This window comes from Hippoglossus stenolepis, chromosome 22, assembly GCF_022539355.2.
Source record: "Hippoglossus stenolepis isolate QCI-W04-F060 chromosome 22, HSTE1.2, whole genome shotgun sequence".
Taxonomy (NCBI): domain Eukaryota; kingdom Metazoa; phylum Chordata; class Actinopteri; order Pleuronectiformes; family Pleuronectidae; genus Hippoglossus; species Hippoglossus stenolepis.
In genome coordinates this window covers 6223994-6251481 of record NC_061504.1, presented here as the reverse complement: position 1 = coordinate 6251481, position 27488 = coordinate 6223994, and the positions used below count along the sequence as shown (strand labels likewise).

The window sequence follows — 27488 nt, the reverse complement described above, 5'->3', positions numbered from 1 at the left end:
CATTGACCTGGGACATATTTGGCATTTTTCTGGACAGAAATAAAAACTAGGTGTACTTTTATTAGTGATAAACAGAGTGTTCTTGTACATATATAACATGTGATGATTTGAGTTTTTTTGGTTTGGTTGATACTTTCTACTTAAGTACTGTCAGTGATGATTTTTTGTGATTCAACCCATGTTCCGGTGTTCGGGATATTTTGGCTTCATTTCTGTGGAGTGGTAGGAAGTTTTTATGTATTTTATGTATTTTATGTACAGTCTATGGATAAAAGCTAATTGAGCTTCTTCACGGTTTCCACGTTACAGCAGGAAAAGCACAGGAGTGCTGAATGAGGGACGTGTTCCAGTTAGGCTGGTTTACCAAAGACACATCTGAATGGAATGCAGCCCTGAATGTTACTAGTTAGCACATGTTCATGTCCTGCTCTGACACAAGATGTCGGCAAAGAAACTGATGAAGTATTTATACATTAGTCCCAATTTAACAGTGAATAATTGTCATTTTAATTAGGAGTTATTCGGCTTTTAAGCTAAGATAGAAGCAGAGATAGCTCATGCTAAGCTAGCCTAAGGTGGGACAACACTTCCTTTTACAATGGTTTTATCTTGTCTATATTACAATGTGTGGTAAGTAGAATACTGAAAACATAACTTTTTTAGGTCGTGTTTGTTTAATTCTACCTTATTTAAACAGGTTGTATATTCTTGTAGACCCCAGGTCCTCTTGAGCAGTTAAAGTGTTTCTCTCCACTTACATATAGATTTCATTTCCGTCATATTTACCAGTTTAAAATAAACCTAGCTGATTTATTTGTGTTATTGTTGCCTAATGGCCGTAAACAACTCCGTAATTGGATGTCGCCGAGCCTCTAACGAAGGCGGAAGTGACGGGGGGATTACTCTCTCGCGCCGTCGCTTCGCTTCTTTCCTCCCACCACCACCACGCTGGGAGAGAAGAAAATTCTCCCACAATGCATTGTTCAAACATGGCCGCGTCCTGGTGTCGGCGTGTGTGTAAACAGTTGTAACATCGGCTCGTGGAAGAAACACGTGTAGGTTTCATGAATCGCTTCGATCGCACGTCAGTCTTCGGAACATAAGTTTGTATTTTTATCAGACAACGACGCAAAGATGAAGATCAAGTCCAAGTCCTCGTATCACAAGTCGGAGAACACGTTCAGGGTGAGGGTCCACACACACACACACACACACCCTGCAGCGTGATGCCCATACAGCTGCAGACACTCCGCTGTGTTTACTTGGTTTAACAAGTTATTTAAAGAAGAGCTGGTTAGGTTAGTGGTGATTTCACTAAGATATGGTTGTTAGATACGTTGGTGAAAGTTCAGGAGTTCTACATGTGCCCATAGGGAACTCATCCAAGTTTGAGTTCTTCATAGGTTTCAGGTATTTAACCTCTGAGGGTCTTTACCTACATTGAGATTCATGATGTTGAACACAGGTCGTTGGGTTCTCCTGAGTCCTAATGTGTTGTCACCTGTATTACGTTTTAGAGCCACCCTGCTGCTGTGAGAAGCACCAGAGTTGTGTTGTGGGTATTGAGCCTGAGACCACCTCCACCTTTGAGTGATGTTTATTCATGTTGACAAAGATGGTGTCTTTCAAATCATCTGTCTTCTCTGGACAAAATCAGCTTTACATTCAACATTACAGTCATTAAAAGAATGTCCATTTGCCAATGTGTACATGTGAGATACCATGACCCGTATGACGGTGACAAGTCATTGAAAATAATGTCATTTAATCTAAAATCCCTTGCATCGTCTTATTATTACACTGTGGAAAATGAATTCAGAATATATAAATTAAATGTTAAAGTAAATGTGGGGTGTGGTAGAAACCACCAATGTCTTATATGAAAACCACAACTAAAGAAATTCCACAAGAGAAAATACAAAACATACAAAATCACTGATACAGGTTCTGTGTTAGTGTTAAAGAGTAAATTGTTTTGTCCCAATATAAACTCTTCTGACTTTGTCACTTTCAGTTTCTCACTTTTGCTGAACGACTTTCCAACGTCAACATCAATGTCGTCCATCGCATCGACAGAACTGGATCTTATGCTGAGGTTTGTACAGTCAGTGCTCGTGACACCTTAATCAACACTCCCGTTTATTCAGTGACTCATAACCATGTTTTCATGTTTTTTATGGTTTGTTTTCTCTCAACGCAGGAAGTAGAAACATACTTTTCGGAAGGGCTGACAAAATGGAGAGACCTCAACTTGACCGAGCATTTCAGTACGTATACAATACAAAGAAGTGTCACATCATTTGCTGTAGTCATCTCAACCAATCCTCTGCAAAATCTGAGAAATCCGCTGATGTGACTCTGATCCTTTTCCTCCACAGCAACATTCTCCAAAGAGGTGTCCAACAACAGCCAGTCGTTCAACATGCTGGTTTTCCACCAGAAGACGATAGTGGAGAGTCTGAAAACACACCTGGCTGTGAAGAACAGCCTGGCCTACCAGCCCCTGCTGGAGTAAGTGTTCTGCCAGAAGAACAAGTTATTGTTTGTTGGTGCTTCTTCGTTGCTTTAAAATCACTATGACTTAAACATTACCCGGCTGGAACTCAACGTCTGTCTGTACTTCTCCCTCCAGCCTGGTGGTTCAGCTGGCCAGAGACCTGCAGACTGACTTCTATCCTCACTTCCCCGACTTCTTCGTTCTCATCACGTCCCTGCTGGACACCAAGGACACAGAGGTCCTGGAGTGGGCTTTCACCTGCCTCTCCTACCTCTACAAGTACCTGTGGAGGGTCATGGTGAAGGACATGACCAACATCTACAGGTGAGGAGTCCGCTGGAGTCTGACTGTACTGATTCACTGGGGAACATGTTGGCCATTGAACCTGGTGATGGGTGACATCTGCTGCACAAATGAAATATCAGAACTGGCTGAAAAAATGGAAAGACGTTAACCCCTCTTTCCATCTCACAGTCTGTACAGCACACTGCTGTCACACAAGAAGGAACATATCCGCAAGTTTGCCGCAGAGAGCTTCTCTTTTTTGATGAGAAAAGTGAGTGACTTCAAACATGAAATTCAATTGTCTTTTTTTAATGTCTGAAAGGTCTAAAAAAGTTTGATTACATATTATCCTGTAGGTGTTTTTGTAGTGATTCCATCTGTGTTCCTGAATCCAGTTGTCATCAGTAATAAATTAATAAATCGTCTTCCTCCCGCAGGTTCCAGATCTCGACGCCCTGCTCACTCATGTGTTCTCAGACCTGCAGCAGCACCCTGACAAGGCAGAGGGAGCAGGTCAGCTGCTGTTTGAGATGTGCAAAGGAGTCAGACACATGTTCCACTCTGCCGCTGCTAATGTGAGTTCGATTTCTTTTTAGATGTGAACTAAATGTTGGTGATGTGCAGAAAACCTGCTGCGTGTTGGTTTTCATTTAATGTTCTCTTTGCCTGGTTTGTCCCAGCCTCAGGAATCAAGTGTTTTGTTGAAGTAATAAATGAGGTGGTAATGTCATAGAATAGAAGATTGAGGTTTTAATTTCAGTTTCTCTGCAACGTTTCCCTCCAGGCTTTCCCTGTGGCTTTGCGGAAGCTCGGCCCCACAACCAACCCGGGAGTCTCTCTGCCCTGGGACACCATCAGGGACGCTCTGGATCACATGGCCCAGGTTGCAGCCGATCACGTCGAAAGAGAACACTTCCTGGTTTTATGGGAGTCCTTACAGGTAAAGCCACACTCTGTCAGAACATCAGCGACAAATACCACTGATGGTTATTCAGGTCATTCCATCCCTTCACTTCTGTTTCTCGTGTGAAGTTACTTCTCTTGTATCTGATGGCGCTGTCTGCACACACAGGTCAGTGTGGTGGAGGTCCTTGGTGTGGTGGAGGCGGGGGGAGAAGAGGCAGACCAGGCGTCAGATCAGCTGGAGCGGCTGCTGTTCATTCTCCACACCCTGGTGTCCCACAGAGACGGAGCCAAGGTCACCAAGCCAGAAGCCGTCTGCCAGGTAAGAGGAGGAGATTGTTTGTGCACCTTTATCTAAACGTGCCATCGCGCAGCTTGTGCCTTTTGACTGTTTTCACCATCTCATTCTCCCGTGCCTGCAGACGGTGCTGCGGTTGATTCAGAGCTCGGCTCTGTCGGTTCCCTGTTCCCGCCTCCTCCTCCAGATCATCTCGTCCCTGCTCCTCGGGGAGAACATCAGTCTGCCCAAGTCCCTCATTCAGGAGACCATTCAAAAGGTTAAAATAAAGTTCTTGCCTTCATTTTAATACAGTGGTTCAAGTCACGACCCACCAGTATAATCAGGCTGGTGCACACAACATAACTTTGACTGGTTTTACGAGTGTTTTCTCACTTTAAGTCTTTTTTTCCTTTTTCCCAACTTGTGTACACCCAGATTCGACCTTAATAAACACACTCAGTAACATTAGTTCTAAAGCAGATCTTATCACTGGTACAGACAATTTAAAGTTAAAACAATTCCCGGTTTGAATATATAATTAAAAAAAAATCTTTTATGTTGTGTTTTTTCTCTGCAACCATCTGGCGACCGACAGAAATTATTTCATGACCCCACGGTTGAGAATCACAGTGTTGATAAATGTGTATGTGTGTGCACATGTTTTTCTGACTTTAAAATTTTCTTTCACAGGTGTTTGGCAGCACAGTGGGAGAAGACCTGATTCTAGAGTTCAGCAAGGAGATGTTCACCATGAAACAGTTTGAGCAGGTGAGTCGTCACAGGAGAGATATATTTAGTCTTTTCCTCAGTTTGTGTGAAATTTGGAACTTGCAGACAGAAGCCTGTGTTTGGGTACAAATCAGTGTTCGATGGGTGGTTGCCAAGCGCTATTTAAGAAATTTTCCAAATTGCGTTTTGAGAGGCCCATCTCCTCGGATTAAATTCCTAGAAGGCAAATTGTTTGAACTAGACATACTTGACACAGAGTTTTCTCCGGGTTGAGAGATAGTGTAGCATGTGAGCATCTTTCATTTGAACTCACAACAACCTACAAGACTCCCAATCAGAAGACAACAAGTTGCGTAGTGTGAACTGCACAGAGATCTGACGACTTTGAAAGACGTGTAGTCTGATCTTGGTGTAACATCTTCCTCCTCCTCCTCCTCCAGCTCTTCCTCCCTTGCCTGCTGCGCTTCACTGCTGGGTTGTTCAGTAGCGGAGACGCCCTGTCTCGCCACTGTGGCCTGGAGGTGCTGGTCAGCCTGATCCTGGCTAAAGCCCCGCCCCCGACAGACGGCTCCATGGCCTTTGAAACGTACCCACTGCTCTTCACCGGACAGAGCACAGGGTGAGACGCTTAAGTACACCTCAAATATTTTACCGTCGCTTTTGAAATCAAGTTAAAGGCCTGAAAAGTCTCTCGCTGTCGAACTTGCACGCATTTGTCATTGTGCTGTTTTCCAAGAAATGAATGTGTATCTGTCCTCCAGCAGTGTGCTGAGCAGTAAGGAGGAGGGTCAGGAGAGCAGTACAGCACCAGAGCAGCCGACTGTGCCGGAGCTGGTGCTGTCCCTCATTAAATTCCCTGAGGAGCAAAACCAGACCATCGCTGACCTGTCTCTGCCTTGGTCCGCCCTGATGCTGCTGCCACACATCAGGTAACACACACGTGGATGTACTGTCACATTCCTCAGCTCTCCCGGTCCTAGAGTTTCTTATTCTCAGTGATATGTTTCAGACAGGCGGATTCAGGGAAATATTTGGGATCACCAAATTAACTCGAATTTTTTATTATGTTTCAATCATGTTTTGAGAGGATATCACAATTTAACAAGCTGATCATTTAGAGGGTTTTTCTCCACATCGACTGTAAACTAAAGAAAATTTGATCCCATATGAATAATATAAAAAACAGAAATGAATACAATTTAGAGAAAAAGAATCAAGTATCAGGAGGATGCCCTGACTGTTGAAGTGAACAGTGAACTTGGCTCGCTAACTTCCCTCCTCTCACTCACTTGCCTATGGATTGTTGAAAGATTTGTCTTTATATTAATTTTGTCCTGATCCATTTTTTTCAGACCACTGTCTCCAGTTACCGTTGTTCCTGCTGTGAGCGCTCTCTTAAACCACCTCCTGTGTCAGATTGACACAGAGAAAATGGGAAAAGGTTTGTTATATTGTGTTTTTATTCATTAAATCTTCGGAGTCTTCCACGAACAATGTTTTTTAAATTGTGGGTTGAGTTTTGTGGTTCATTCAACTGACTGGAGCCCGTCTCCCTGCTCCTCCACCCTCCAGCCGGTCTTTTCGTGGCCAGACAGGCCCTGAGCTGCCTCCTCAGTCTGGACGGCTCTGCCCAGCTCCTCTCTCTGGTTACTGTGGACAAGGTCACCTCAATCTTCAGGTCTGCACTGCACCATCATCACAATAAACAATGAAACCCATTGTATACTCCTGTTCCACGTTCAGTTACATTTATCATTGTTGTTACAGGAGGTTTCCCTCTGACCTGTCCGCCTTGCTGCTCGGAGACCTCTACTATACCCGCCTGTCACTCAGCGGCGTTTCAGAGCATCTATCCCACAATGCACTGCTGGAGGTCTTCCATATTCTGCACGCCAACCTCTCCTCCAACATCTCTAAGGTTTGTCTCAAGTCACACTCGTGGCAAAGAGAAACAGCTTTTTCAACTCTTATTCTGAAGATTAACTGTTTGGGTTAGCTCAAATTATATAAAGAGAAATATGAATAAAATATAAAAGTAAGTTATTAAGATGATGATTTTCATGTACTTCCTTCAGTTTTATCAGATAATTGTTTTCTCTTTCAGATCCGTCTTCTGACTCTGAGGATCCTCTCTCAGTTTGAGGCGGAGCTCCCTCCACCGCCTGAGGTACAGCTGCCTGTCCACATTCTCACCAATTACATCAAATACAGTAGTTCTATAGATATTAAGCAATGAGCTCTTGTGCCTGTCCAGGGTGAGGAGGCCGTGGACGTGCAGCCGGTGTTTGCAGTTTGCCTGCAGGCAGAACTGGTGCCGGCATCAGTGCAGGACTACAGAGACAAGCTGCTTCACCTCCGGAAGCTCAGACACGACCTGGTGCAGCGCAGCCTGCCACAGGGGCCGGCCGGATCCTTCCAGCAGGTACAGGGAGACTACTACTCCTGGCTGTTCAGATGTTTATCTTCTCATCTATTCGAATTAGATTTTTGAATATCAACATAGTCTCGGAATACATTTTCTGTTGTAGGCATAAAAGTAATGAAATATACTTTATAATCCTGGAACATCCTTTTCTTTCAGGTGCCTCTGCGTTATCTCATCGCAATGCTGTTCGTCAACTTCAGGCCCCTGTGGGACGCAGTCATTGAACTTCTTGTGTGAGTAAACCTGACAAAATTCATTCAGCTGAATTTAGATTTTAGTCGCTTTGATTAAATTCATTCTCTTGTCGTCAGGTGTGAACTGAAGTATGTCACACAAAGTGGACATTTCTTATTTCTAAACATGAGTCGTATCATTGGTTGTTGACATTTTATTATACCTTTTAGAACGTTTAATTAACAAAGCTTTGTCTCAATAAATATTACAAATATTCAAGATGTTGTATTTTCTTTCCTTTCCACAGGAGCCATGCCAGAGGGATGGACAACAAGGAGTTCTGGGTGGTCTATCATGAACATCTGGAGATGGTGGCAGGGATGGCAGGTGAGGCTCCCTGCTGGGCTGCAACATATTGTCATGAGTTGATCTTAGATGCTAACTTACACAGATTGATGCTCGCTGTTTGGTATTTTGTAAAAAAGATGCATTGAACAAAGTGAGAAAAATAAATCTCCTCTCTCTTGTTATAGAAAAGGAACTGCGGGACTGTGATGAAGATGACGACGTCAGTGATGAAGAGCAAGAGTCCAGTTCTCAGAGTGAGCCGGGCTGCAACGTCATTGAAAGTGGGGACGTGGGGGTGCTGTTCCTTGAGGAGCTGAAGTTGACCAGTGACCCCAACGACCGGACGGACTTCCCAAACTTCCGCAGCCTGCTGTGGCGCGCCATGACCCAGTTTCCTGAGAGAGTGGAGCCACGCAGCCGAGAGCTGAGTCCTCTGCTGCTCAGGTTCATCAGGTCGGTGAAAACAGCGTCGATTTAGGAAGAATTTCCCCCTAATTGATAATTTTCAAAGACAGAGTATAGATCTGTGGCATAGGAGTCCAAGTACGAGGTCCTGATGTTTTTCGTTTTTGGTTGACAGGAATGAGTTTTATCCCGCCGACCTGATGGTAGCCCCCACTCAGGACCTGAGGAAAAGGAATGCTGCTGCCCAAGAGGATGCTGAGATGGCTGTGGATGAAGAGGAGGACGAAGAGCAGGATGTGGAGGAAAAAGGCCCAAAGCAGAAGAAGGCACGTCCACGGAGAGCTGCTTCTAAGTAAGACACCAACTGCCCGCTGTATACGAACTGCTCAGCACCACATGGCAGAAAGACAAGTTAGCGGCTAACATAAGCTCGTTGGAATAATGGAGCATTTAACAGACATGTGTTTCCCTCCGGTGGTGGAGGAGACCAAAGAGAGAGCAAAAAGGAGAATGAATATTAGATTAACATTCATCAGGTGGACAGAAACATGACTACTCATGAGTGCCAATGTTGCTGGATGTTTAAACAGGCCACTACTAATTACATCCTCCAAAATATATATTATACTTACTGTACTGTAAGCATGAATAAATGGGCTGAAAGCATCTTATAAACAGAACCTGATAAACAAGTTATCTTACGCCCTCAGAATAACCTGATGATGTCTCCAGGTAAACACTCACTAAGGAACAGGACCAGGAAGCCTGGATTGTGCACTTTGCTAATTGTGTAATTTTTTTAACCCATATTTAAATTTTCTCCCACAGACAGCTGATTATCCATTTGAGAGTTTTTGCCAAATTCACCAACCCTCGTTCGCTCTACCTGGAGGCCAGTCTCGGTGAGCTCTATAACCAGGTAATCCAAACACTGCCCACCTGTTTACATACACACACATACATTTATTTAAAATGTCTGTCTCATATGCATTTGGTCCATCCGCTCTTGGATAACTAGAAATGACTAAATAACAAACGCATATTCTACATCTTCCACCTGTGTTACATAAACAAAACATGTCGGAATAAAGAAGACACGCAGAGAAAAGAAAGAAAAACCTTTAATGGAACATCAATGTGTTTCCCCTTAAATGTTGTGAAGGTTTTTTTTAATTAACAGGACATGTGGACATATCTAGAGCAGCAATTCAAACCATTGAACAGAATTCAAATGAACAGTATGTAAGGTTGAGTGTGATGTATTTCTCTCCGTGTCTGTTTTCAGTTGCTCTGCCATCAGGACCAGCAGATTCAGGGAGTGGCCCTGGAATGTGTTCTCACATACAAAGACCCAAACATTGTACCATACAAGTAAGAAAAGTACCTTAATCACCCTAAAAGATGGGCAGGAAAACTCATGTACAGTAATCGGAGTTCTGTTTCTGAATCCCAGCGTATCCCCTCTTCTTCAATGGGATCATTGTGAGCTTCTTCGATAAGTCCTGACTCTCGTCATTAAACTTCTATGGTTACACACAGAGGAATGTGAACTTCCACTTCAGTCCTGACTCTGCCTGTCATTATGGCCTCGACTATCTGTTATCAAGCTATCCACTTACTGCACATCCAGCCGACCTGCAGACAGATGTGTGGTTCCGGGGAAACAGTATGAGGTTTCACTTCATTGAAACATTAAGGCCCAAGTCTGAGTGTCTTTCAACAATATGTTGAATCATTATAAACAGCAATTCTCCCTAGTTATCTAGACTGTGGCGGCCCACATTATTGTCACAGTTTCACATCTAACCATTGTTTTTGCGCTTCTCATAATAACACACGAGATCTCTGGTGTTTTGCTCCATTGCTGCATTGTGTAGCTGTTTGTCTATCGTCCATTAAGTTCTTACCGTCCCCGCAGACATTCAGACGTCATAGTTTCAGTTGCAGTTGTGAGAGTAGCTGTAAGTGGCCTCCAAAGCAGTTCTCTCTCCCATGCGAGAATGTCTCTGTCACGCTGTCTGTGTGCCTGTCACTCCAAATCTGTTGCGCATGAAAGTGACCTTCCTGCACTTACACCTCAACCATCGCCATATGTTGAATAGAATTCTGACCTTTGTTTATTTTTGTGTGTGTGTGTTCAGAGAGAATCTTGAGAGGCTTCTGCAGGACAAACACTTCAAGGAGGAGATTGTCCATTTCAACATTTCTGAGGAGACAGGAGTGGTTGAGGCTTCCCACAGAGTCAAACTGATTCCTCTGCTCATGAGGTACTGTACGCGTGTGTGTGTGTGTGTGTGTGTGTGTGTGTGTGTGTGTGTGTGTGTGTGTGTGTGTGTGTGTGTGTGTGTGTGTGTGTGTGTGTGTGTGTGTGTGTGTGCGATGCAATGATGACGTTTTATACCACTCTCACATCTATCCGACTCAGTATCTTGCATTATATTTAATACCATATTTTCACTTTTTGTGTCTTTTTCCATGGCAAGCTTGGTCTTAAATTTAACTTCAAGTGATATTAAAAAGGCCTTAAAAGTCTCAGATTTAAGTTGTTTATGCACCTTGTATTTAGCCTGTAAATAATCGACATGAGAGCGGAATAGATCCCCTCAACTAGTTAACCCCCACAAGAGACTGGATAAGTGTGTTTCCAAAAAGTTCGAGCTATTATTTGAACTAGCTTGGGACCGACCTTGCTCATTTTGTCAGTAGTTTTATTGAAGTTTATGAGGTTACATATTAACCAAGGAACACACAAAGACACTTCATCTGCTTGAAGAGGGGGGTGCTCTTACACTCACAATGTCTCCAGCCGGTCTGTCTCCCATACTTTCATCGTTGTTTCATTCATTCAGTCATTGACATGTAATCAGTCTTTTCCTGCTGCTCTCAACATTGGTCACGCTCTTTAATAAACAATTATTTTCCCCGCTCATAAAGTAGGACAGTAGAAGTATCTAAACTTTAACATTCTCTCACTCACCAGCCTTGTTTTTTTCTGTTCATGATACAGGATCCTGTTCGGGCGTCTGCGCAGCAAAGCGGGCAGCAAGTTCCAGGGGAAATCCTCCACCGCCTCCCGCTCCTCCATCATCCTGCGTTTCCTGGCTGGCTGCCAGGCTGAGGAGCTGGGAATCTTCGTCGACCTGCTGCTGGAGCCCGTCTGCCATCACAGCCAAGGTTAGAAAATTCACTATTTCCTGTGATTAAAAAACACAAAACAAGACATACAAAAACATGTTATTATAAGAAGTGACAGGAAAGGCATCACCTTGTGTAAAGAACAGAAGATTTTTAGTTTTTCACACAGGAGTTATACCTGGAAATCAAATCTCTCTTCTAACAGTAGAAGTTCCCTGAATGATCTTTCCCTGTGTCCTCAGGTTCCTGCCTGGAAGCGGTGGAGAGGGCCGTTGCTCAGACAGACATGAGCGCCATCCTGCCGCTGGGCCGTCAGCACAGCCTCCTGAACATCATCAACGTGGTGATCCAGAAACTGGGCCACCTCATCAACATCTACCTGCCCAAACTGCTGCAGATCCTTCTGTGCGTCACCGCCTCCGTGTCCAACGTCCTGGACAAAAGGGACCAGGTAACCAGGAAGGAGATTTAATAGAGTTGTTTGTTTGTTTGCTAAATATGTCTCTAATTCTGCCAAAGCTTCTTTGATCGCCACCTAGTGACTGTGTTCTATGTTATGTTTGACTCTTGAGTTACTGTGTCAGGAGAAATGTTTTCTAACAAGTTCCTCTGTGAATTTTAAAAACCTCTGGCTGAATTCTGCCTCTGGTTGTTTGCAGTTGAGAGCAGGTTGCATCAGTCCTCTGAAGAACCTGAGGCGACTCGGAGTCCTGAGGGTCCTGGACTTTTTTGACGTCTTTGACTCCTACAGCTACAGCCCAGACGAGCTGGATGCTGTCTTCCAGGCTGTGGTCTGGCCTCAGGTACATATTGCATAACTACCTATTGTGTTTTTGTATTTTTTGCCTCGTGAACTTTATATCTCAGGAACACAGCAGGGGAATTCCCTTGGTACAATGAAATTGTCGAGGGCTGCTCTCGCCAGTCAAGATATATATCTCTACAAATAGTTCCAAGGTCACAGGGACCTTATATGAATCTGGAAAAATTGTATGTAGATTGAAACTGCACTGATTTGCCAAGGCCTACAACCCCAGGGTGGTAATTCTAGTTTTCCTTGGGATTTGCTTGTGTTTGTATTCTTTGTCCAGCGAGTTCTGGGTCACCTAGAAGTTTGAATGTCTTGCTTTGTGCAGGTGTGTCGTCTGCCCACAGAGAGCATCAACTCTCCGAGCCCTCTGCTGAAACTCATCCATGTGTGGTGCAAAAATGCCAGGTCAGGGTCTAACACTTCTCTTTCTGTCCCATCACATCGCTCATCCATCTGTCCCTCCACTCATCCTCCATCAGTGTTAACCAGCAGTTTCCTCTCTGTCTCAGGTACTTCCCCCTTCTGGCCAAGCACAGATCCGAGCATCCAGAGTGTGACGTCCTCATGAACGTCTTTGCCCTCCTCTCTGCCAAGAACGCTTCCCAACCCATCATCAACATTGTATTGGACATAGTTGAGTCTCTAGCAACAACCAAGGACTTTGTTGCCTCAGAGATGGAGACGGAGATGGAGATGGAGACGGAGCTGACCGTGAACAACAGTGTATTCTCGCAGCCTGCAGAGGGCGCTCTCGTCACTGCAGGTTAGCAGATTGTGCCTTTGTAATAAAAAGATAGAAATAGGTTTGCTCTTGCTGGCCAAATATAAACGAGTGTGTTGTTGTATCTCCTCCAGATTCATTAACTCAGGGCTCCAGACTGCTGCTGCCTCACATCTCCACCCTGCTGCGGTACCTCACCTCCGTCGTACGCAACAGCGACCGGCTCAAGAAGAAGAAGTTCAGAGCGCAGGTGGCCAAGGAGCTCAACATCCTCTCCAAGTGAGTGCACGCTCAACTCAAATTCCTCTATTTGGATGTAAGCAGATACAGTAGAGATCATTCCCTCGATGTGTCACTTTCTCTCCCCCAGGGTCAGTCGGTTTGTGAGCGAGACGGAGCAGAGCTCAGTGCTCATCAGCCTGCTGCTTATGTACCTGCAGAAAGGAAACAACCCTCAAGTAAGACCAACAAATCATTATATCTCTGTTCTATGAGAGCTCACATGACTGATTTTTATAGAAAAACAACATTTAATGTAATATTAATTGTTTAAAAATAAAAATGTGAGGGTCAGGGCTTTCGGTCTATTTCAAGTGAAAAAGCATGTGTCCCTTCGAGACTCAACTCGGGGGAAAATTGTTACTCCAGCCAAGTTGAGGTGCTTATAATGGCTGTATCTTCACACTGCCGGTTTTTCACCTCACTTTGTGTTTGTTTCAGGAGACAGAAATCGACGTCCTGGCCACCGTACAGAACCTGCTGAGACAGTGTGTGCAGCCCGCCGTGTTCCTGAGCCCGCTCAGCAAACTGTTCTCCGTCATCCACAACAAGTTGCCCCGGCAGGCCCTCACCAACGTCTTCCAGGTACGACAGAGAAACGAACAAGATACAGTGATTACAGCAACACAAATAAATGAATAGATTGTATGCCATTAGATACTGAATTCCTTACAGGAGACTTTCACCCTTGAAATCATGTGAACGACATTGATCCCTGCTCAAAGCCCATTGTTCACCACTCCTCTTAACTCCTATTCTCGTCCAGTCTCATTTTTTCCTGACATGAAATTATGTTAAAAATGGAAAATAAAAACATAAAGAATCTTGAATATGAGTGAATTGTTGCAGATGCAGGTCTTTACTGTTTATATGAATCCCAGACTTGATTTACTTGTGGTTCTAAGTAATGTTTCCACCGAATAAAGTCTTAACACAATATCTAATGAATCTGTTTTTATCCTGTCTGTGCTGCTCTATTTTCAGACTCTGTCAGATCTGGAACCTTCCCTCAAATATATCACTGATTTAGCAGCAAAGGTGAGATGATTTATTACATTTACATCATGTATTATTATTCACACAGTCATCAGCAGCTTCACAATGTTACAATGCGTAACAGACATAAAACACCTGTTTCCTGCTGTCCGCCTCCAGCTTAATGCGTTTGACAGTCGTCACTTGGACGAGATCCACTTCGACCTGCGTCTGACGGCGTTCCAAGACGCCACCAGATGCGTCAAAGACATGGAGACTCTGGACCTGGACTACATCAACACCATCATTTACAACTGTTTCCACACCTACGAGGTCAGTACATGTATGATACAGATTCTCTGTTTAAACTAGTAGCCATGACATCAGAAGATTGCTATTCTCTGTGGGTGCGAAGTGGACTGCGCAGGGTATTCAGCCATCTTAAGGGAGATTTCAAACTGTAGGGAGCAATCATGCTCAGTTCAAAGGGAACTGGGAATGTGCAGGGAAGAACTGAACAACAGTTCATCAGTTTGCCGGAAGTTTACAAGAAAAGATACCCATCAGTCAAAGGAACTGCGGCTGGAACAGCCATTAAACGATCAAAGTGATGCCAACGTGTGTGACGTTGCAGTGTGTTCTGAATGGAGGAAATTCCCTGAACATTCCCTCAGTAGGGAGTAGGGATATTCCGTATTCCCTACTCACCGTGAATCTGAACGTGACTTGTCCCTCCTTCGTTGCAGATCGGTGACATGTCGCTGGCAGACAACGCCACCATGTGTCTGTCTACGATCATCACCCAGCTGGCAGCAGTCGGACCTGGAGAACAGATCTACAAGGACATCGTTCAACACACCATCCTGGACGCTGTGCACAAGGGGCTCCGCAGCAAGACAGAGGTACACACACACACACTTCCTATAAGAGACTGCAACACACCTTCAGTCTGACGTACGTGTGTAAAAATGTTGTCTCCTTCACTACCAGAGTGTGCAGCATGACTACACTAACGTGCTCGCCTGCCTGGTCAAGACCTTCCCCTCCAAAAAAGAGTTCAGAGACCTGGTGCAGCTCACAGACTACAATGACCTGGAGTCTGACTTCTTTGAGCACATGAAGCACATCCAGGTGAGAGAAGACCTCTGACTCCTCTCTCTCTGCCTTTTTAATCTGCTGCCGAGCACAACCACTGACGCGTCTCTCTGTGTTTAGATCCACCGTCGGGGCCGAGCGCTGAGGAAGTTGGCCAAGCAGCTGACCGAAGGCACGGTGGTGATGACGTCTCGCTCCCTGCAGAATTACATCATGCCGTACGCCATGACCGCCCTGCTCGATGAAAAGATGGCCAAGGTGATTTATCTACACACAAACTAATGTAAAGATTAAAGATTAACTGATTAGAATTAGAACATCCTGAAACGCCTTTTTGCCTCATGAATTTGATTCGATTTCACTGGTCAAAGGTCGCAGTGACCTTATGAGTCTGGAAAAAAGTGTACGTATACTGAAACTGCACTTGTCAGCGGAGTATACAACCCCAAGGCTATAACTCTAGTTTGTTTGTGTGTCTGATCCTCTTCTCCCGTGCTGCAGCATGACAATATGACGTCAGCATCGGTGGAGGTGGTTGGCGCAGTGTGTCGCAGACTGACCTGGTCCAAGTACCTGTACTACCTGAAACACTTCGTCCACATCCTGCAGACTTCGCAGGTTGAGCAGAAACTGGCTGTGAAGTAGGGACTTCCTCTTCTTTGTACCTTTTTTAATGCTTTTAATAGTTCTATCCATTGAAATTCATGATATAATTAAGAGCAAATTGTAAAAGTACACCTCTCCTTTTTCTCTTCCTTTCTCCCTTTCTCCCTCTCTCCACCCCTCCCTCCCTAACTACAGTTTGCTGGTTACAGTTCTGGAGGCTTTTCATTTCGACCACCAGACCTTCAGCAGAGAGATGGAGGCAGCGAAGGCCAGAGAAGGTCAGTGACCAATCAGATCTTTTCTTTATGTTCTCATATTTGAAGAGAGTTTAGACTTTTAATTTCTGCTGCATTAGTTGAGTTTGATTTAAATCAAAATTCAATCGTTGTATTTTTTATCTCTTGACCTTGTGAAAAAACTCACTAAATCAAACAATACATTTCTGAAAAGCTGTGAGTGTCTCAGCCGAGGCAGATGACGTGGATGAAGCTGCAGCGGACGAATCCGACGCAAGTGATGATGAGAAGGAAATGGAGACGGACAGTAAGACTGCTCCGGCTGATGTTCCCATGGAAGTGGACAATGTTGGAGAAAGCAATGTCGTCTCAAAGGAAGCGGCCACCGCTAAAGCCAAGGGACCAGTGGCTCCTAAACCTGTGGCAGTGACCAGCGGGCTGCCACAGAGCAAAGACGAGCTGGAGACTCTGATCAGCGCCATCCACCGGACTGTGAACGACAGCGTGCTGCCTCGTCTGCACAGGTGTCTCACCGCCAAGGTACACACTGCACACACAGCTGACTCATGACATGTTCAGAAAACTAAACAGCAGTGTCCTAATCAGAGCGTGTGTCCTGCAGGTGAAGCGTGACGACGAGCACAAGGCGGTGAGGTCAAAGGACGTGAAGGAGGAGGAGGTGTCGAGGATACCGATAGCCTTCGCCATGGTTAAACTGATGCAGACGCTGCCTCCGCACATCATGGAGGCCAATCTGCCCGGGTACGCTGCTGTGTGTCTGCACGTGTGTTATTTGTGGAGGCTTTTAATCCTCAGATCCAGGATTGCAACAAATACACATGTATCTGTTCTACGTGTGTGACATCTTCAGATAAGCGGATTGTTAAGATGCTGTTTGATAGTTTGGATAAAAACATGACATTTCAGTGATGATTTGTATACTTTGTGTTTGTGTGTGTGTGTGTGTGTGGTATCCAGTATCCTGATCAAGGTGTGTGTGCACCTGAGGAACCGTTTCCAGGAGGTCCGTGACGTGGCAAGAGCAACGCTGGTGAAGATTATTGAGACGCTGGGGTTCAGATACCTGCATTACCTGCTCAAAGAGATGCAGAGCGTCCTGGTGAAGGGTTACCAGGCAAGAGCGTGGCGCACACACACACACACACACACACACACACACACACACACACACACACACACACACACTGCAGAGAAGAGCATACACGTGTCGGTCTGTGTCTTGTTGATAACATACGTGTCCTCCACATTAAGATCTGAATCATTTGAAGTTTTTAGTTTAACACAATTGATCTGAACACAAACACTTATAGAGACCTTGGTTTTGAATCTGGTGGCTCATATCGCGTCTGAACCGTTTCCCCTCCCTCCATCCAGGTCCATGTTCTAACATTCACCGTGCACCGGCTGCTGTTTTCCCTCAGTCCAACCCTAAAGAGCGGCGACCTGGACCCGTGCATGAACATGCTCATCGATGTAAGGACTTCTCTTTCCCTCCATATCCCTGTGTAGACTCTCATTTGTCAGATTGTAGGAATGGGTTCGCTGGTGTCGTATTTATCGTTATCGCCTCCTACACCTCTTCTCTGTTCAATACCGGTCAGATCTTCAACAACGAGCTGTTCGGGGCCGTGGCCGAGGAAAAGGAGGTGAAGGGGATCGTGTCCAAGCTGATGGAGGCGCGACACAGCAAGAGCATGGACTCGTACGAGCTGCTGGCCAAGTACTCCAGCAAGGACAGCATCACCAAGCTCATGCTGCCAATGAAGGAGGTGAGTGGATTCAAGGAATGGAAATAAGACCTGCAGAAGTGTAGGTTTTAATGCTCGAGTAGTTGAGAGCTCTCCTGATTCTCTCCTCCTCCTCTCTCTTGTGTCATCCTCCCATCAGATTCTGGAGAATTCATCCAGTCTGAAGGTGTGTAACCGGGTGGGCGCGGTGCTGCGGCGTCTCATCCTGGGTCTGCTCGTCAACGGGGGCATGACCCCTCAGGACATCTTACTGCTGAGCCACGGCCTGGTCAGCCAGAGTCTGCCGCTGCTCACCATGAGAGACCGGTACACACACGCACACACAAGCTCAGATCCAACTGCTGTCAATGACTTTAAATCTTATTTCCATCGACTGTTTCCAACACCGTGTATACGTGTGTGTAATTCTAGAGAGAAAACGTCGGCTAAGCCTCCCCCCGACCCCAGACTGCCCCCTCCCAGCTGCCTGCTCCTGCCTCCGACCCCGAAGAGAGGAGGTCAGAAAGCTCACATCAGCAGTCGAACCAACATGCACATCCTGGTGGACGCCGGCCTCAAGGTACACGTCACTCAAATTAGTCGTCACTAATGTTGTATGTATGTAGCATCATCGTTTGTAGCAATGTAATATTACTACTACTATTACTACTTCCTAATGTAGTAAAAGAAGCATAATGTTCCATATGGTTCACTTGTACACACACTTCTCTGTGAAACAAATGTTCGGAGCAGCAGAAAAATGTCCAGATCATTCCCTTGAGGGGGGACATCCAGAGCAACTGACTCGGACATTTGCGTTTTCACATACAGCCCCTCTGGAAATGTTCAGAAAAAAGTCCGGACTTCAAGTTTTTTCTGTCATCCAGTCAAATAAATATTACACATTTAGAAGGAAAATACTTCCGTCTTGTAACAGATTTGTGTTTATGAAAAATGTGTATGAATCCATCTCTCCCTCAGCTGCTCCACCTGAGTCTGAGGAAATCCATAGTGACGTCGGCCGAGGCCTCGACTCTAGAGATGCTCGACCCCTTCGTGCTGCTGCTGCTCGAATGCATCGACTCCATGCACATCAAGGTACAAGCATCTGATGTTTATACAAGTACCCGTTGTTGATCAAACCCATTCTGATCTATCAAATAACACTTCCTCCATCTTCTCCTCCCTGTCAGGTAATCACAGAGGCTCTGGTGGGCTTCAGCTGGCTGCTGAAGTTCCCTCTGCCGGCAGTGGGGCAGAACGCCGAGCAGCTGACCAAGCAGCTCTTTGTCCTGCTGAAGGATTATTCCAAGGCCGGAGCGGGCCGCGGGGAGAACTACCTCCTGGTCCAGAGCTGCTTCAAGGTAAAACCAAGAAATAAATAAATATGAATGAATTATTGTTGTTTTGTTGGGTTTTCTCAAATTCTTTTTTCAAACCGCAGAGTGATCAGATTTTTCCCTAATAAAAAAAATTAAGATGTTTCTTTCTCCCGTCTCTCTTCGCGTTTGTCTCTCAGGCTATCACCATACTAGTGAAAAGTGTCAAAAGCAACAACATTTCTGAGACGCAGCTGCAAGTGCTGCTGGGATACGCTGAGGAGGACATCTACGATCAGTCCCGCCAGGCCACCGCCTTTGGTCTCCTGAAGGTGACTCTTAACGTGCAAGACAAATCAGACGGTGGAATTAGTCAAATCTGTTTGGAGCTTTTAAGACGAATTGATGAAGAAATATAAAACCGCTCTGTGTTGTTTTCTTGTCTCATTCAGGCGATTCTGTCCAGGAAGCTCGTGGTTCCAGAGATGGAGGAGGTGCTGACGAAGGTTGCCAAGCTATCAGTTAACGGCAGCAACGCTATGATCAGAATCCACTGTCGACAGGTGATAGCACACCACGAGTGACACTTTTTATTTGACATTGACCAATCAGTGAAATACACCAGTTACATTTATAAAGAGATGGTATTGTTCAGCTCTGGCAGTGAGTAAACAGGGTTTGTGTCGGGCAGATCTATCTGAAGTACCTGCTGGACTACCCACTGGGGAGGAAGCTGAGGCATCACATGTCCTTCGTGGTGGCACAGCTGCAATACGAGCATGATGTCGGCAGGGAGTCGGTGCTGGAGATGCTGGCATTCATCTTCCAGACTTTCCCTGAGGTGAGTAATCTTCACCTGGACTGCAGTATGTTGTAATTTTAACCTCACCTATATATATATAAAGAAACATATAATCCATAGTGTCCATAATCTATTCTCCGACTGGGCCTAATTCATTAATTCAACCATGTCTTTTCTATATAAATAAAGTTTATTATTCATATTAATTCATGTCAATGGCTTTAACATGAAAAACAACATATTTTACTAATGCTGACTTTTTGACTTTGATGCATACCTGATTATCTTTTCTCCCCTTTTCAGAAATTGCTGTCAAAGTACAGCGGCCTGTTCTTCGCCCCGCTCGCCCTGGTCGTGGTGAACGACGACTCGGCGCGCTGTAAAAAAATGGCGGCCATGGCCATCAAGACCTTGCTAACCAAGCTGGAATTGAACAACAAGAACACCTTGTACTCCCTCGTCAACACATGGATGAGCGCAGAAAAGGTACAAAAACGGAAATGTCTGTAAAATGTCCAGGGGAACATTAAAAAAAATAAGCAGCTTATCTTTATTTTTGTAATATTTTGTGTGTTTTATAGTAACTGTGGTGACAGTCCTATTACATTTGAATTCATATGAATAATTGAGTTTAAACTGGCGTTTCCCCCCCTCCCCCCCCTAGGCGAGCCTGCGGCGTCTCGGGGCTCAGATTTGCGGCCTGTTTGTGGAGGTGGAGGGGGAGAAGTTTGCCCGTCGTCTGAACGACCTGCTGCTGCTGCTGGAGAAAGAGATCAACCCCGACAACTACGAAGACGTAAATGTCAACACAGTCACAGTCACGCCTTCTCTGGCTTTTAGTTTAAAATCTGAAGAAAGGAAAAGCATCTTTGTTGCTGTGTGTCTTTCAGATTGAAGAGGAGCAGGATGAGAAAGGAGCAGACCGGCTGTTGTTCAGTTATCTGACTCTCCTCACCAAACTCTGCAAACACTGCGGCCTGCTGGAGCTCCGCAAACCTCACGACACACTCCTTAACATCTGGGGTAACACACACACACACACACACACAACTGTTGTTTCACTTACATACGCAGCCACATTGCACATATACTGAATCAAAACTGCTTTTTCCCCTTAAATGTCTGCAGGTCACATCGAAGCCCATCTGCGGTACCCTCACTGCTGGGTGTGGCTGACGGCCTCGCAGCTGTACGGCCAGATGTTCGCATCCCAGCAGGCAGAACAGCTGGTCGCCGTTTGGAGAGGAGAGGGCAGAGACGCTGCCTCCCAGTCGTCAACCACAGCCTTCATCACCAGCAACCTGGACAAGAAGGTGAGGCCGAGGACCACTCGTTTTTCATTCCTGCATCTTAATCTTTTGTCGCTTGAACTAATTCCTCTTTCTTTCCCTTCCTTGCTTCTAGATGAGAGAGTTGGCGTTGTCGTTCAGCCTCCAGCTACAGTCCAAGTTCCTGGACACAGCATCAGGAGAGCAGGTGCACAAACATAACTTAAACAACCTCTCTGACATATTTCAGCTAAATCACACAGATCAGAATTAACTGAGAGACATGTTCTGCTCCGCCCACAGGTGATCAAGAATCTGCTGTTCGTCGGCAAGGTGATCTACCTCATTTCCCCCGAATCTGACGTCATGTCCACTGAGGAAGAAGTGAAAGAGATAGAGGAGGAGCAGCAGAGGGAGAATGGAGATGAAGTGGAGGGAGAAGGAAAGAAGGAGGAGATTGAAAAGGAAGAAGAGGAGCAGAACGAAAAGGAAGAAGAGAAGGAAAAGGAAGAAGAGGAGGAGGAAGAGAAGGAGAAGGAGGAGGAGGAGGAAGAAGAGGATGAAGACGACAAGGACGATCGAGCTCCGTCTCTGCTGTGGTTGATGAAGAAGTTGTGTCTGATGGCCAAGAGAGAGGCAGCACACACTCCCAAAGTCCACGTGAAGGTAATCACAATAACTCCTGTTCTCTGGCTGATGAAGATTAACATCCTGGTATTTCAACACTTTCTCCAATTACCATAGACTGTATATACAAATGGAGGTAGACTCCATACGCAAATAGCTTAAACCTGTAGTCTCTCAAATGGCCAGCAGAGGGCGATTCTACTGGTTGCAAAAAGAAGGGAGTTTCTATAGAAGTCTATGAACGACTGACTGATGTCATTAAACATGTTCATACAGAGTTTTATCGTCTTAATCTCTAGTTTCATGTCTTGTAAATTATGATCTTAGTCAAATAGACAATAGAGCACGTAATTCCATTTGTGGATACCATGTGATTGACAGCTAGCACTGTCCAATGGTTGCAGTCAGGCTCCACCCCCAGCTCCTCTGATATTGTAATATTTTAAAATATCTATAAAATCTTGGAGGAACATGTCAATTAATAGAATTGTAACACTCTTTCTCTCCCTCAGAGAACGAGTGTGTTTAAGTTCCTGGGCGCTATAGCCATGGACCTGGGGGAGGAACGTCTGGGCCCGTACCTGACCACCATCATCAGTCCTCTGTACAGAGAGCTGGACAGCACCTACGCAGAACAAGGTACCTGCTCCCACTCGTCTAAATGGAAAAATGTTGGAACACACACAGTCATTGTCTGAAGTCTGACCCCGGTCTCTGTCTCTGTCCAGACCCCACGCTGAAGAACCTGGCACAGGAGCTGATCGAGCTGATGAAGAGGAAAGTGGGGCTGCAGAGGTTCTCGCTGGCTTTCTCCGCCGTGCAGAAGGAGTTTACACAGAGGAGAGTGGCACGGAAACGACACAGAGCCATGCAGGTAAGAATCAGGAAAGACAGACACGCTGAATTTACACACACACACACACACAGATCCCATTCAGACCTGGTATGAACATTGTCCTCCACTCCAGCTTTAACTTGATCCTTGGCAGCCACCTGACATTTGTCCTCATCTCTCTTCTCTCAGGCCGTTGCCAACCCAGAAATCGCCGCCAAGAAGAAAATCAAGAAGCACAAGAACAAAATCGAAGCCAAGAAGAGGAAGATCGAGTTTCTACGACCCGGATATAAAGCCAAGAGGCACCGGAGCCACGCGCTCAGAGACCTGGCCATTGTGCAGTGAGTCCCGGGACTCCTCTTCATGGAGCAGGCAGGCGCTAGCTGCACATCTCCATCATGATGTCGTGACTTTTACTATTGTCAAAGAGAACAATGCATTGAGACAAGAACGTCAGAGCAGACGTCTCCGTCTGGTGATTTGCTGAAGAACAAGGAGGCGGTAAAAAGCTGTTATGACTCAATCCATCTTTTTTCTGTTTGACATGCGGCATCCTTGCGTGTAATGAGACATCCTGTCACTGCTGTTACCCAGCAGGACGTCTATCACTGATGACATCAGTTCATATGAATTGCAAATCAGAGCTGGAATGTTCCTGCTGTGAACAGGATCGTGCTCACATTCACATCCTCCACAGCGAAATGTACGTTTTTGTAATTTAAAAAAAGATTTGACATTTTTACTGATAATCTGTTATGACGTTAAAACTGTTTGATTCTTCAAATATAAAAGAGTTTTAACACAGCACTGGTACAATCACTGATAGCATTTACTGAGAATCATTGTCACTGTACAAGCAGATATAAATATGCCACCATAAAACTTTGAGCATACAATTAGTGTTCATTCAGTAACTAAATTACTAATATGCCAAAGCCGCACTCAAGGATTTCAATGGGGGGGAAAAAAAGGCTTTAACCATTTAACTACATCATTTCTTTTAAAAATGGGAACACAAATGAACAGGAAGGAAAAAGAGAAATCCATATCAGTGCATCTGCCTGACTAATACAAAACCAGCCCAGGCTGCAGTAACACACAGAGAAATATATTTTCAATTTTCTTGCCAAATTCTTTTTACTTTGTCATTTCAACCAGATCGGCAGATGGTTTAGAGTCGTTGTCAGTAATGGGCTTTTTATATTTGCCACAATAAACACAGATATGGAGTTTTTCTCGATACCGTCTCTGGTTGCCCGGGAGTGAGACTAACATTTGCACTGTTGAACCTCTTGATATGTTTGTGCCTCACTGAGGAAAACGCTGCCTCCTTCTGGATCTTCACGGCATTATTTTCACTGATATTAGTGCTTAAGTAAACTGATGCAGTGTCTGGCGCTTTCAGAGACGTTACAGAGGAGTGGACGGGCTTTTCATATAGCCTCATTTATTGATTCCTATTCATTCACAATAACTTAATTCAACGTCTACACTATAACAAATGGATTCATAAATGTAGTAACGTTTGTCCACAGGTGTTATTCAACCATCAACTGACATTTGGCGGAATTTCCCAAAACATACAAAAATGGAAAAACTGCAATTTAACCATCACTGCAGTCTTAGAATTATCTGAAACATTCACTCATGTTTAGACATGTGTTCTCAGTCCAGATGTTACTGCAGCCCTTGCTTCTTAGTTCCAGGCTCAGAAGGCATTGGGAGGGCTTGGCCAAGGCTTCAGGTGGGTGAAGGAGGGGCAGGAGTGCAATCACTGGTCCAAAAGAAAGTGGAACATGGGAAGGAGGGGCGGGTCAGTCACAAGGCGTCATGTAGAAGGGTCAAGGGTCAGGAGTATGTACAGAGAGGGTGGGGGAGATTTTACTGCCGGCTCTTCAGGGAATCCACCAACCTACAGGGACAGACGGAGAGTAAACATAATTCAGCCTTGGCAAACTTAGGATAGATAACACGTTGTGCAATATGTGCTACATATCAGATGTACTACATAGCTCACAGTGAGTAGTGTAGTGGAGACAGCTTTTTATAGACCTTCCACAATCCTATGTTGTAGTCAACACATTGATAAACCGGCACTCCTAATATAGTATAGTAATAGTAAAGCCTACCATTCCATTGCCTCATCCAGGCCTACGCCCTTTGTGGCCGAGGTCTTGAAGATCTGCCACTTTCTGTCTTTGAGGGCGGGGAGGCCAAGAGAGTTCGCCACCTCGGTGGGTGTCATCGACCCATCCATGTCCTGCTTGTTGGCAAACACCACCAGGATCGCTTTCTTCAGCTCCTCCTCCTGGACAAAGATGCAGAAGCCACAAAATTACATTCCCAAAAGTATTTACAAATTTACAGATCTTTCAAAAAAGCAAGTCAAGTCCTAGATTTGCCAATTGGCAGCACTGAATGCAAGTAGCCAATAACTTCATGGAATTGTTCACTCTGAACCCAAGTGCATCACTGGCACAATGATTCTCTGATGAAATATATTCACATCTGACTTGGTGCAGTGCATTTTGCTTGTAGTGGAGAGTTGGTGCTCTTACCTCTAACATGGCCACCAGCTCAGACTTGGATATGCCCATCCTGTCGCGGTCGTTGCTGTCCACGACGTAGATGACCGCGTCTGTGTTTGAGTAATAACATCGCCAGTAGGGCCTGTGGATCGGAGGGAGGAGAAGAATGTGAGAAAGGAGGAGCGGTCCATCAAAGAGCGAGTGGTGAGTGTTAAAATGTGATGTGAAAATAGGTTAAATTAACAAAACTGAGTAACGTTAATGATTACATGATTGTGTACAATATCGAAAATCTCAAATGTGCTGTAGGAAAACTTGATTCGTCTGTTTATACCCAGACTCCTTGGTGCTGACAGAGCAAACAGCTGTTTAGAGCTACTTTCTTGCTCCATATTAATTAATTTCCTCTCATTCACACACTCCTGGGAGCTGCAATCTGCTACTTCCTCCACCTACCTGATACTAGTCTGTCCTCCCAGATCCCACACCTGGAACCTCAGGTTCTTGTATGTGACTGTCTCGACGTTGAAGCCGATTGCTGTGAGGAGAGAAAGTTTCCAATTGCAGTGAGGACACAGAACACGAGCCGGATTCTAATCACCGTGAAGTAAAAACATTTCATATATGTATTTTGAAGAGGACGTTATCAAACCCTTAGGATGCAGAAATGAGGCTTGAGATTTTACAGTTTAACCATTAAATGTATTAAAAATAACTAAATAAAAAGTAAACATAGCATTTTTCTTTAAAATAAAATATATTTATATAGACAAACAGAAACACAGATACCAATGTAACTGCTAAAGGCTCATAAATAAATCTGTATCTAATTAAGAGCAACCACTGTAATGCATGCAGACTTTTTCCTTTGTTGTATTTTAAACAAATGTGTTGTGGTCAATTTTATTAAGAATTTAAAATCTATCGTGTTCCGTCCATAATTATCTGCAAATGAGAAACCTGAAAACAAAACAAGTGACACCACGTGTGTATAAAATGTTTGTGATGCCACAGCCAAGCCCTCTGATTGGCTGCCAGAGGCCTGCAATCAAAGCAAGTAAAGCTGTCAAACCTGCCCATGCACATCTTTGAGGTCTTTGTGATTTTCATTACTCTTATTCAACATATGACCTATATTTATATACGTCTCTATTTCAATGTTTACAGTGTTACGGTTCAATTATATTTGTTCTTCTCGCAGATTCCCTTATGTGAAGGGGTTGATGTTATCACTGCAGTCTCTATGAGCTGCAACTTAATTTGTTGCATTAGATCCGGTTCAACTTGTTTTTCCCTACAGCTCAAGATTGTATTGTGTTCAAACAGGAATGTTGACCTGACGAGTTATTTGTGTTTGACAAGCCTGGGACGGCATTTAACAGCCAGTTGGCTGATCTATGCCATTCATTCTTTAATTACTGTACATGCAGAGTTTGTGCAATTTTAAAAAAAATAAAATAAAATGATGTGTAAGACAAGGACAGAAATACAGAAACCAGACTAGGGCAAAGTGCTACATACTGGGGATGGTGGTGACCACCTCTCCAACCTGTAGCCGATACAGGATGGTGGTTTTTCCTGCACCGTCCAAACCAAGGATCAGAATCCTCATCTCCCTGGTGCCAAAAAGGCCTGAGAAGAGATTAGAGAAGAAACCACCTGGAGAGAAAACACACACAGACGTTCAATGCAGAGAAAAGTAGATCTTGGTTTGTGGATGGATAGAAAATGCACATTAGATCATTTATGAACTAATGTGCATACATCATTATTATCTAAAACGTCTGAATGACAAGTACAATCCAAGAGTGAAGGCTAACAATTCTCAGCGAGTGTCACTCAGGGGGTTGAGCAAGTTAGCCGAGGTTAGCTTAGCTACAGTAGCCATGTCAGGATGGAACTGACTGGAAACTGTCAAGTTACTCTCTTGACAATAACGTGTAACTGTTTAAAACCAGCTTAGACAAATAGATTATATAGAAATGTGAAGGAAACGGCTCACACCTAAACACCAGGGATGAAAGAAAACATACGGCATATACTGTAAGTTGCTAATGTTAGCTAGCTAGCTAGCTGGCAGCAGTCGAACTGCGCGTTAAGTGAAGCCAGCTGAAGAAACCCGGTAGCTAATGATTCACACATGTATGATAAAGAAGAAGAACGACAAATGCACGTTGTATCAACTATTCATTCAAACACTGACCCATTTTGACGAGGCTGAGCTCCTTGGATCAGAAATGCAGGTGCAGGACAAACACCTTCTTCTTCTTCCGTGTGGTTGACGTGTCGCTGGACGACGTCACCCACTCTGCCTTATATTTTGTTCCGCAACATTCGACACATTCCAAGTGACCTGTTAAACTATGAGAGTGAGCCACGGCTGCAGATAAAATTAATTTAATAACTTCTGATAATGCAGAACAGAATATTGATCGTCTATGTTATTTTGTATCTGTG

At 44.7% G+C, this 27488-nt stretch overlaps 2 protein-coding genes across 3 annotated transcripts; one reads left to right on the top strand and one right to left on the bottom strand.

Moving 5' to 3' along the window:
- Positions 1-969: 969 nt before the first annotated feature.
- On the top strand, positions 970-23308 carry utp20 (UTP20 small subunit processome component). 2 transcript variants are annotated; one of them, XM_047338496.1, is made up of 61 exons: positions 970-1185; positions 2015-2095; positions 2201-2267; positions 2379-2511; positions 2633-2821; positions 2972-3053; positions 3220-3357; positions 3567-3722; positions 3855-4007; positions 4108-4242; positions 4656-4733; positions 5135-5313; positions 5459-5623; positions 6047-6135; positions 6267-6372; positions 6462-6612; positions 6799-6861; positions 6949-7116; positions 7276-7352; positions 7601-7680; positions 7827-8094; positions 8222-8398; positions 8875-8965; positions 9332-9417; positions 10188-10313; positions 11054-11220; positions 11424-11632; positions 11841-11984; positions 12318-12397; positions 12502-12755; positions 12848-12992; positions 13084-13171; positions 13434-13577; positions 13977-14030; positions 14148-14300; positions 14714-14869; positions 14958-15098; positions 15183-15320; positions 15564-15703; positions 15864-15946; positions 16119-16444; positions 16527-16666; positions 16883-17039; positions 17300-17398; positions 17527-17694; positions 17813-17979; positions 18085-18232; positions 18634-18750; positions 18846-19016; positions 19172-19303; positions 19424-19534; positions 19663-19812; positions 20077-20259; positions 20438-20569; positions 20664-20796; positions 20902-21086; positions 21178-21249; positions 21345-21707; positions 22181-22307; positions 22397-22542; positions 22693-23308. In XM_047338496.1, the coding sequence occupies exons 1-61, from the start codon at positions 1135-1137 to the stop codon at positions 22846-22848; spliced, it is 8568 nt and encodes a 2855-aa protein (XP_047194452.1). In that variant the 5' UTR covers positions 970-1134; the 3' UTR covers positions 22849-23308. The 2 variants fall into 2 exon arrangements, with proteins under 2 accessions (XP_047194452.1, XP_035003009.2); XM_035147118.2 differs by having other exon boundaries at positions 5456-5623.
- A 6-nt stretch (positions 23309-23314) lies between these two features.
- Positions 23315-27391, bottom strand: arl1 (ADP-ribosylation factor-like 1). The gene is made up of 6 exons (XM_035147122.2): positions 27235-27391; positions 26553-26690; positions 25488-25569; positions 25062-25173; positions 24633-24811; positions 23315-24415 (listed from the first exon to the last, which is right to left on the bottom strand). Exons 1-6 carry the CDS (start codon positions 27236-27238, stop codon positions 24385-24387), a joined length of 546 nt encoding a protein of 181 aa, XP_035003013.1. The 5' UTR covers positions 27239-27391; the 3' UTR covers positions 23315-24384.
- Positions 27392-27488: the final 97 nt, after the last annotated feature.